Source organism: Convolutriloba macropyga, chromosome 8, assembly GCF_964194025.1.
Source record: "Convolutriloba macropyga chromosome 8, txConMacr16.3, whole genome shotgun sequence".
Lineage (NCBI taxonomy): Eukaryota > Metazoa > Xenacoelomorpha > Acoela > Convolutidae > Convolutriloba > Convolutriloba macropyga.
The window spans coordinates 45,799,044-45,810,407 of NC_134475.1; the positions used below are offsets into that span (position 1 = coordinate 45,799,044).

The 11,364-nt window shown below is 34.8% G+C and overlaps 1 protein-coding gene across 4 annotated transcripts in view; it reads left to right on the plus strand.

Moving 5' to 3' along the window:
- LOC142344757 (uncharacterized) overlaps window positions 1-1,271 on the plus strand; it is a 147,268-nt gene extending 145,997 nt beyond the window's left edge. For all 4 annotated transcript variants that reach the window (XM_075396657.1, XM_075396656.1, XM_075396658.1 and 1 more), the window contains one exon: window positions 693-1,271. In XM_075396657.1, coding sequence (XP_075252772.1) covers window positions 693-899 — 207 coding nt within the window. In that variant the 3' untranslated portion in view covers window positions 900-1,271. The remainder of the gene's footprint in view (window positions 1-692) is intronic.
- The last annotated feature ends 10,093 nt before the right edge of the window (window positions 1,272-11,364 follow it).

Genomic DNA, 11,364 nt, shown 5'->3' on the forward strand with positions numbered 1-11,364 from the left:
TGGAATCAATTTTATTAAGACTTATTATTTTGTTATTGAAACTTTTTTTACATAGGTTTTTAAACGGCGTCGATAACTTTTGCTACTTATTTCTCGATTTGTATTCTACGACATGAAAGTCTATTTCGTAATTTTTCCGCTAATCTGCAGACTATGTTTTTGGGGAAAATCAAGTTTCAATACAACTGTGTTGTTTCAGTCAGAATGGTTTCCTGTCCTCCTTCCATCTAATTGGTCATAACTTGTACGCATGGCTTTATATAACTAGATTACCAAGGTAATCTGAAGGTAATCTATATAACAACACAAGTTTGTAAGGGTTAGAATTAAAAACACGGGGCCGAAACAGAATAGATCCAGTGTTGATCTTTTGATGCAAAATGTTTGACTTTTTGATGCTTGACCGTTTTGACTTTTGCGCCCTTGACTTTTTGAGTTTTGAGCGATCTGAATTTTTCTCTCATTTTAACATTTTAAGCAGCTGAACTCAATTGGCGGCAGTTTACTACTAAAAGTCAAATTAAAGCGCCGAAATTGGTGTCAGTTTTAAATAGCCGCCGTCGTAGTGATTTTAGTCAGGCCGACTGATGCAGGCTGAAATAGATTTGCGCTGCCGCTAGTTGTTAGAGAGCAATTTTTCCGACGTTAGTCGGTTATGTGTAACAGATTTTTCATTGCCCGTACTCTTTTAGCATCACTGCAGATGCTGTGGGAAGATCTTCTGCAACGACTGTTCCTCCCGAAGAGCGAGTCTGCCTGCCCACCCTACGCCAGTTCGAGTGTGCAACGATTGCAGCCAGCTCCTCACCAACAGTCACTTACCTCCTGTTTCTTTGTCTGCTTCGACCACTAGCACACCCTCCCATAGTGCTACCCCTCCTGCTTATCCTGTAGAATAACAACTGTCCTCTAAAAAATAGTATCAAATGATAGATTTTTGCCTGATCTGTGATTAAACTAGTTAACACTGGGTATTTATCTGTTTCTCAAATCTCTTTCGGTGGTTAACGGTAATATAGCTCTAATGAAATTTTGAAATTTCATCTCTCAAATTTTTGCTCACTTAAAGCTAGATAAAGCCAGTTTTTCTGAGGGAAGAGAAAACAGATCCTGGGTACTGCTTTTATCTGATTTGTTGCTACTCTTTTTGTACTCGATCTTGATCTGAAAAAGTTTAATTCTGCTATTTGTCTCAAAATTATCTCTAGATTACCTTGGTCATGAAGACAAAGATTTAGATATATCCAATTCTAATTTATTCTTATGTACTCTCTTATTGGTGGCACAGGACTAAGGCTTCTTCAAATGCTCAGGATATTAGAAATAGGTGGTTGAATTGTTTTTGCTGTTTTGGCATGTGCAATACAGGTGTATCGAAAGCATTAATGATTGATTCTGACTAATTTTTGCTGCAATAGTTACTATTCGTTTGTCATCTTTTTATTGCTGCAAAGCTGTAAGCTGAGCGGAGCTATATTGCGGTGCTCTTGGTTTTTTACGACTCGAAGAGGAGTATTGGTTTTCTTAAGGTTTTTTCTTACCGGAAGTAGTATTTGTTCAGGTGACGTTTTGACCTAATTTTATTAAAAAGTGGTCAATTAAGAGAAAGCCCCTCCCCTAAAAGGGTAGTCGGTCAACTCGGGGGCAGCAAGTCAACTCCTATGTGTATTTATAAATTCTGACAGTAGTCAAAAATTGAAGCATCAGATGCAAAGGATAAAGAAAATAAAGCATCAGAATTATGAACAAGATAGATATGGTAAGTAGCAATTAAAGTATAATATGCAGTGATTTTAAATCAAGATTATTGGTTTTCTTAAGGTAAGGAAAAAACCTTAAGAAAACCAATACTCCTCTTCGAGTCGTAAAAAAGATCAATATTTTAAAGTTTCTAAGATCAATATTTTAGTGACTCCAGCTTTACCATTTTTTTTGATAAAGTTAATTTGTTTTTTCAATTTTTCGCAAATTTATTATCATCCAAGTTTATGAGCCAGTGAAACTATTTTTTTGACCTAATAGTGAAAATGAGTACAATTGCCGTGTGAACTAACTTTTTCTGATCGAGAGAAGTTTTTTTCATGCTCTGCGTTTAGTGAATGACTTGCTGACTTTGAAAGGAGTTTTTAATTGCTCTCAAATGAAGTTTGTAGCAATTATATTAGTCCTGTTGGTCTTTTCTTAATGCGATTTTTCACTTGACAGTTCTTTTCTCCGAACAATTTGACTTTTCGTCCTCAGAAACGGGATGAGAGGTAGCTTCCAGGGAAACCTCCTCTAGAGTTTGACAAAAGGCTACTCTATTGTTTCTAAATGTAAGGAAATGTTTTTCAAGATTTCAACACCACGAGTTTTAGCATTTTTTTTTACAAAAATTGGAATTTTTTTTTTCAATATTTTTGACATTTATTATCATTATTCAGGTTTTTCAGCCTAACAGAAAATTATTTTTTTCCGTCACCAGGGTCCTAGAGACCTCCAAGGTTTGATAATAAACTGCTGCATAGTTTCTAAGATCAATATTTTAGTGACTCCAGCTTTACCATTTTTTTGATAAAGTTAATTTGTTTTTTCAATTTTTCGCAAAGTTATTATCATCCAAGTTTATGAGCCAGTGAAACTATTTAAAGCTTAAAATAGGGATACTGAATAGTCTATTGAGACAATGAAAAGGTTTTGAAGATTTTAGTATCTTGAATTTTAGCAAGATCATTACTGACCATCGACGCTTTTTGTCTGGCAGATGGGTTAGTAAACAAAACTCCGGAGACAAAAACTGGTTTTGATTATTTTTTACCGCGATTTCTCGAAACTTTTCTTTTAAAATTTGCAATATTTTGAACATCAGTATTGCAATATTTTAAAACATCAGTTTATTTGATTTATTTACTAACGAGGCTAGAAAACTAAAAGTTGAGCGTTTTTTTTTTACATAACTTGCATTTTTTTCTCAAATTCTTACATTTATTGTCATTATTCAGGTTTTTAAAAGACTTAGGGGTTAGAAAATCTCCGTTAGAATTTGATAATAAGTTACTGAAGAACTTTTTGGCCCAGGAGTAGTTTTCAACTTTTAAATATCACAAAATTCAGCAATTTTTTTTTTATAAATTTTGCAATTTCAACTTAAAAATTTTTGGTCATTGTTTAGGTTTCTCCAGCCTCAAGAGCCACGGAACTTCCTCTAGGGTTAGATAGTAGGTTATTGCATTTTTTAAGATGTAATGGAATGTTTTTCAAGATTTTATTATTACGAATTTAGCAATTTTTCAAAAAAATTTGCAATTTTTTGCTTTTTAACTTTTTCCGGCACCAGGGGCATAAGAACATCCTCCAATATTGAGGATTGGCGCATAGAGATGACAGTTTTTAGCCGTGTTTTCGTCCATTTGGCCCATTGTTTTTATTATCACTTGGTTTTGTTGTAGAAGTAATTTCCGATTGATGCCGAATTAATATAAGAACATCCTCCAATATGCGCCAATCCTCAATATTGGAGGATGTTCTTATGCCGTTTGAAATCGATACCAAAATGTTTTTGAGAGCTTATGCGTTTCAAGTTCAAAATTGGCCTATATTTCTCAAAATTCAAGGATATGATGCTGCATAGTTTCTAGAGTTGATGGAATGGAATTTAATTTTTATATGACTCCAGTTTTAGTAATTTTTGGATACAACTTTTCAATAAAATTTTTGGATAATTTTTTTTTCAATTTTTCGGATTATTGTTCTCATGTTCCAAGTTTATGGATCTTTAGAAACCAGTTAAACTATTTCAGGCTTGAAACAGGGAAATGGATAGTCTCTTGAGACAAAAATGGTTCTGAAAATATTCATATCTTGAATTTTAATAAGATTTTGTTAAAATTTGCAATTGTTTTCAAACTTTTGCATACATTTTTGTCCTTTTCTGAGTTTAACTATCATTACTGTTCAATGAAACTTAAGTCTTGCAGATTAGTCACTTAACGGAGGTTCAGGGACAAAAAACGGTTTCGAACATTTTTTTCATTGGGAAATCTGGATAACTTTTGTTTTTAATATTGCACTTAATAGTTTTATTTGAATTAATTATAAACAAGGCTAGAAAACTAAAAGTTGCAGAGTCAAATCCCATTTGAAAACTATTTACAGCTCTCTCTCTCTCCCTCTCTGCTGGTTGGGGTTACTTTCCTTCTCTTTCTCGTTCACGTTTTATCTCTCACACTATCTCATTTTTTGTTGAGGCCGCACTTCAGCTCCTGTTATGTGGAGTGACGTCATCTTCTTTCATCCTCATTAATGCTGAATTATAGTAGAAATGTTTTATCTTAATGACTTTCGTCTGACCCATTTGACTTTTCGTCATCAGAAAAGAGATGAAGTGGTAGTGCCCAGTGGGCTTTAAATGTTGTTCGAGCTTTTTAGGTCACTAGTCAAATATGGGATTAACAGAAACCGTTTGGAGGCTTATATTTATGGTGTGAAAGGGCGGTTCTTAGAAATTTATCCCACACACCCACCCACCGCTCCCACGTCAGTCCTCCCGGTCGACTGTTGCACCACCGCTGCTATCAGCTCACGCCACTTCAGTTAAGCTAAAGCTAGCCTGACTAAACCGTGGCTAGCTACTGACGAGGCCAACCGCTCGCCGGTCGTTTGAGAGCAATTCGCCCGACGTTAGTCGGTTAAGTTTAATGGTTTTTGTCCAGCTTATCATTTTTTCAATCCCAACTGAGGTCGTAAAAATTGTACGCAGCTTTTCTCTGGCATTATGTGGTTCAAGTTTTGGATCCCATGTTTGTTAATGGCACTCGAACAAAGTTCGAAGTAATTAATTTAAAAGCGTGTCTTTGCTTAACCGTCTTTAGTTTTCAGCTAGAACTTTCTATAACGTTGTTTTTCTCGCTTGAGAGATTCAATTTGGCTTTACGTCTTCAAAACTGGAATAAGTTGAAATATGGGATAAATGGGGCAATCTTTTATTCTACTGTTTGAGAGCAATTCGCCCGGCGTTAGTGGGTTGAGTTTTGCTTTTTTCTTTTTTTCATTTTTGGCTCTTTGTGCGGAATGTTTTTAACCAATTTTGTAAATATGTCAGCGTCTTTTTGATTAGTCCTGAATTGGAAGCCTGTTTTTATATTGTAAAAGTTTTTCGATTGAGAGTACTTATGGAAATTAATAAAATTTGTAACAATTATTGGCCATTTGTTGCAGTATTCAAAATTTTCTTACAAAATAATGTTTAGGAGCTTAGCGTGGCATGACTTTTGATGATCGTGTACCTTGATAATTTCAATTGGGTACAAAAATTTGGCTTGTTAGTTCAGTTGGTGTTGTGTGCTATCTTCATTTTTTGACTGATTCTTTTTGGTTTTTCGTAGTAGGAACCAGTTGAATTAAAAGGTAATTTTTTTACGAAGACGACTCTTCGGGTTGTTTCCGGAGTTCTTCCGGCTGTTTTTTATTTCGTCTTCTGACGCTCTTTTTCGTTTTGAGTTTATTCACACAGCAAAGCTGAAAAGTGGAAAAATTCTGATTGACTCTTCTCACTAACAGCGTTTGCGCGCGTGACGTCATTTCTCATTCTCTCTAGCAAAGATTTTAAGTTAATTTGCGTGATTAGATTTTGATCATACGTGACTTATCCCACTCAATAAAATCACTTTTGCACAGTAAAACCGCAGTTGAAGTTGAATGAGTTTAAAGTCAACGGAACTCATATGTGCAGTAAAGGTCCCTAATAAAAGGCTTCTGGGGAATGCAATTTTACAAGCTTTTTTAAGTTTATCGCTGAATATTCTTTTGACTAGTTTTTTGAGTGGCGTCGATTTTACAATTTAGATCTGTATCTGTTTCTATCTGTATTATACGGCACGCAATTCCATTCTTTCAGAGCTATTCCGGCTATCTGACGGCTATGTTAAGAACAAGATTAATAAGTTGTTCAATAGCCGCCTTTGCTTCTCTATGGCTATAATTTAGGCGCTCTGCTTTTTACAACTCAAAAAATTTTTACAATTCAATGAATTTGTTTTGTTTTATGGCGCTTGCTTTTTTACGGCTCGAAGAGGAGTATTGGGGAACTCCTTTTTTTAAATCAATTTTATTGGAGTGAATTTGGAAGCAGAAATGAAACATGTGAAAAACTTTGGATTGATTTTGTTGCTGAACAAATTGAAGAGTGGAGCAAATAGAGAGTGGTTATGAGTTCATATCGCTGTTTTCTAGAAAGCAAGAATTTGAGGTGTGAAAAAATTCTGTAAGCGAGCAAAATTTTTGTTCACGTGCGGCATTTCAACGCAGTTTTTTTTTAAAAAATTTTTGGAGGTTTGGTTATGATTTTGTTTCACTTTTAGGCTGTTTTTGTAATGGTTTGAAGGTCTCTGGAAATTCATATGACTATTGTGCTAATTCAGAGGTTTTTCATGTTTATTTCTCATTTTTTATCTAATTTTTGCAATTTTTTGACAATTGTTTTGTTTTACTGCTTCAAATGGGTATTGAAAACTCCCTTATGATTCATGCAATTTTTAGATAACAAGGGTTTAAAGTTTTGTGGATATGAAGCTTTTTTTGTTGAGAAATATGACGAAGAATTGGCAAAAATTGAAACTATTTTTCTTAGTTCGACAATTTTCTTAGCCTATTATTAATTGCCTATTGTTTTGCGAGCATCTGGATGCCCTATTGGCTGAAAAGAATTTTTCTTTGGATTTGTGTGTTTTTGTAATTTTATTAAATTTATTATTTTTATCTTGTTTTTTAATCAAAGTTCTTTGTAAGAGCTTATTTTTTCATGATTTGGCTTCAAATTGTTTTGAAGAATTTCTATAATTGATTGTAGTAGGTACTAGTTGTTTTCATTAAGTAATTTTGGCAGAGAGTTATTTCGGGTTCTGAATTTATGGCAAACTCAGATCTGATTTTTTATCATGTTTTAACAGATTTGATTTTCTTTTTTTACTTTTGTTTTGTGGTTCTGTTTCAAGAAAATCGTAAATTAGTGGAGGCACGTTTTTTTTTGGTTTGAAACAAATTTTTTTTCTAGCTAGTGGTTTTTTGTTCACATGCGGCTTGTTGATATTGATGTTTTTAATTTTTTGATCTAATTTTTTTTAAATGATTTTCCTAATTCAATCATAGTCCGTTCTAGGTCTAGTTTTTGTTTAGACAATGAAAATTCTTTGATTTGTACATTAATACTTGTTCTGCTATTTTTTTCTAATTGGTTTTACTTTTTGATAAGGTTTTTGCTATTTTATAAGTCACGTTTGACTCATGACTTACTTCTCTCACTGTTCTAACTAAATGAATTGTAAACTCTTTCACGCATTGAATTGCGCAATGTGGTGAATACTGTCAAAGTCCAAAGATGAAAATTAAAAGAGATGGGATAAACCAATGAAGCCGGTAAAAAAACTCATTGAGAATTAGGTTATCAAAGTGTTTGCTAGCTGAAATTGGTATTAAGATTATTAGCTTTCAGTTTAGAAGCTCAATTAGGTATAGTTTTAGAAACCAACTGAAACTGCACGCTAATTTAGAACACTCTTTGACACTGAATAAAACAATCGGTCATTTAGTTTTTCCTTTTTTCTGTTTCAATCCGGATCTGCATCAAGCGCGTCAACGGAAGCTATTATTGAGTAATCTGCCGGCTCTGTTTCCACCAGTCATCAACAGCTGTTTTGAGATTTTTAAACGCACAACTATTTCTAATATTTAAGATTTATGGGAGCATAATTGTGTCTCAGCGGAAAAAAAGATCTAAATTCAAAAACAAAAAAGAAAAAAAAATATACTTCGTGGTCTCAACTGATTAAAATTGGCTTATCGAAAAGAACATTGTCTGAATTTGATAGGTCAAACAAAAAAAGTAGTCATTGCCTAGTATATATTATATCACAATAAGAGGCAGTATTCAAGGCATTCAAGTTCTTGTATCAATCATTAATTGCTCTCAAAGGAAGTTTGTAGCAATCATGTTAGTCCTGTTGGTCTCTGGTTATTGCGATTTTTCGCTCGACCGAATTTTCGCCTGATTCATTTGAACTTTCGTCCTTAAAAACGGGAGACACGTAGCGCCCAGGGGGCCTTTGGTTTGAATAGAGGTCCTAAGCCGCGTATAGTAGACCCTCAAGTGCTTAGTGCGGCGAATCTACAGGGAAGGCCGTAGTTTAAGGTTAAAAGGTCATTTTTAGGAGTTTTTGAGCCCAAAGTGATGCAATTTTTCCGGGTTTTTTGTTGTTTTTCGAGTTTTTTGTCTGACATGTCCAAAATTGAGGCTGGTTAAAGTTGATAAAGGTTTTTTGCAAGATATAAGTACTTTTTATGACCATTTTAGCCAAGTTTTTGTAATCCAAAGAAGCACGCGAATTTAATCTATTTTTCACAATTTTTTTCGAGACTTTTAAAAATTATTCCTGAAAAAGAATTTTTTTGTGTCAAGGAACCTCCTCTAGTGTTCGGTAATAGGTTGCTGCAAAGTTTCTAGATGTTATGAATTTTTTTCAAGATTTCATTATTACGAATTTAGGCAATTTAAAAAAAATATTTGCTTTTTTAATAGCCGCACAGCGATAGCTGGGGCTATTATTGGTCTTCTCCTGGTTTTTTACAATTCAAAGAACTTAAATTGTATTGGGACGCTTTTTTTAAAATGTGTTCAAACATGTTCATGATTTTTGAAGTCAAATTGGAGTAGTGAATTTGGTCACGCCAAAACAGGAGGTGGAGCGAAAAAGCGAGTGGTTTTGCGTTGTGGATCTTTTTCAAATATTGAAGTAGAGTGAGATAACGGTGTTCGAACAAAAATTCGCTTTCTCGCTAGTGGTTTCTTGTTCACATGCGGCAATTTCACTTTAATTTTTTCTGTTTCCAATTTTTTGAATCAGATTTTTTTCTTAAAGGTTTTCCTAATCCATTCTTAGTTCATTCTAGGCCTAGTTTTTTTGTATAAACTAAATTTCAATTTTTCGCTAGTGATTTTTTTGTTCACATGCTGCATTTTAACCTTGATTTTCTGATTTTTTAAAAAAAAGTTTATTGATCTGATTTTTTAGAAATGGTTTTCCCAGTTCACTCATAGTCCCTACTAGGTCATGTTTTTGGTTTAGGCAATCTTTTTATTTCGTCGTCAAGATTTTGGTTACGACCATATGACTTCACAACCACTTCAAATCTGCCTTTTGTTTATTCGTTCATGCAATTTCAACTGAAGTGCGTACCTGACGTCATTTTTTGCTCTCAGTGAAGCGAGTTTTTTTGTTCATTCGCGTGATTAATTTTTTGGTAACATTTGACTAACCTCACTCTCAAAAATGACTCCCTCAATTTGAAACTGTTTTTTATATTCTTTAATTCAACGGGATAAGGTCAAATGGGTATATGTTACTCTAAATCAAGGTTATTTGAGAGCAGCTAATAGAGGCAGCAAAAACTTATATAGATTTTAAATCTAAATACAACATATCAGCCTTCAAAGATAAGACAATTTTTTTGGTCTGTCTTTTTTTTGCCGTTTTTTGAGACTGCAGATCTACGAACTTTTTGCGGCTTTTTCTGGCAATGTGCCAACTATGTTTCAAGTTTTTGAATATTTAATTTTTTAAAAGTTTTTCTGGCACCAGGGACCTGCTCCATGGTTTGATGAAAAACTGCTGCGTACCAATGTTTGTTACCAATATTTTAATGACTCGAGTTTAAGCAAATTTTGGATAAAAATTAAATTTCTCAAACTCTTGGGAAATTATTATCATGTTCCAAGTTCAGGAATCTTTATGAGCCAGTGAAACTGTTTAAGACTTGAAATGGGATTAGTGTAAAGTCTTTTGAGACAATAAAAAGGTTCTTAAGATATTCTTATCTTGAATTTTTTATAGCAAGATTTTTTGAATGTGACTACGTTTTGTTCATTTTTTTTAAATGCGAAATCTGAAAACTTTCACTTTTCATTTTTTTTATGTTATTTAATTACTAACAAGGCTAGAAAACAGGAAGTTGCAGAGTCGGATCTCATCATGTAGAAAATTCCCAGCTCTCTCTGCTCTCCGTTGGTTGGGGTTTGTTTCCATCTCCCTCCCCCTCTCTCTCTCTCGTTCACGTTTTTTTCTCTCTATAACTATTTTGCTGATGCCACACTGCAGCTGCTGTTATGTGGCGTGATGTCATCATGTATTACCCTCATTAACGCTGATTTACAGAAGAAAAGTTTGATCATAATTGGCTTAACTAGAACTTTTTAGGAAATCATTGTTAATTGCTCTCAAACGAAGTTTGTAGCAATTATGTTAATCCTGTTGGTCTTTTTATGGGATTTTTCTCTGGACCAGTTTTTGGTCTGACCCATTTGACTTTTTTTTCCACAGAAACGGGATAAAGAGGTGGCGCCGAGCGGGCATTAAGTCCCCTTAGAGCCTTTCAGCTAACTAGTCGCGAAGTATGCTACACACAGAAACTGTTTTGGAGACTTATGTTTTGAAGGATTTTTCTTAGAAATTGATCGTACACCCACACCCCATCCCCACATCAGACCCCTCCCACCAGTCCCCATCCTTGCACATCGTTCAGGCGGTTAAGGACCCAGTGCAGTGAAAGATCGCCATCCCGACTTGGCCCCCCTTTGTTGCCCCACCCCCGCTGCGGTGCACCACCCCTCCCCCCCCGCTGTGCTCACCTCACGCCTCTTCAATTAAGCTAAAGCTAAGCTCACTGAACCGTGGCTAGCTACTGACGGAGCCAACCTCTCGCCGGTCGTTTGAGAGCATTTCGTCCGACGTTAGTCGGTTACGTTTAGTGTTTTCAATATTTTCATTCTGATTTTTTTGACGATTAATTGTAGCAAAGAAAAAGCTGGGGCTGTTATTGGCCGGCTGTTGGAGGATTGTATTGGTGTGCTTTTTTTAAAAAAGATCAAATTTTTACTGTTAAGGAAGGCAAGTTGAAGTAGTGTTTTTAACTACACCCGAGCAGAAAGAGGAGCACAGAAAAGCGAGTAGTTTTAAGGCAAAGAAAAATCCAAACTACTTAAGGTGAAGTGAGAAACGCTAATAGGTTTGGTGACTTTGATATCAGTTGATTTCAAAGAATTTTTTTGTTTTGCCTCTATTTGCTAATTGCTGATCTTGTCTTTTGTTTAGTATCATCGTTAGCTGGTTCTCTGGCTTTCTAAAGAAGCAGTGGTAACCCTATTAAATTTTTCTCAGGGCTAGTTCTTGGTTAATTCTTTCCAAAGACGTTTCTATCATTTATAATGGTCCTGTCGGTCATGCGATTTTTCACCTGACCGATCCTTTGTCTGACTCATTTGACGTTTTAACCTCAGAAATGGGATAAACAGGTGGCGCCAGCGGGCATAAGTGCTCTTAGAGCTTTTCAGTGCAC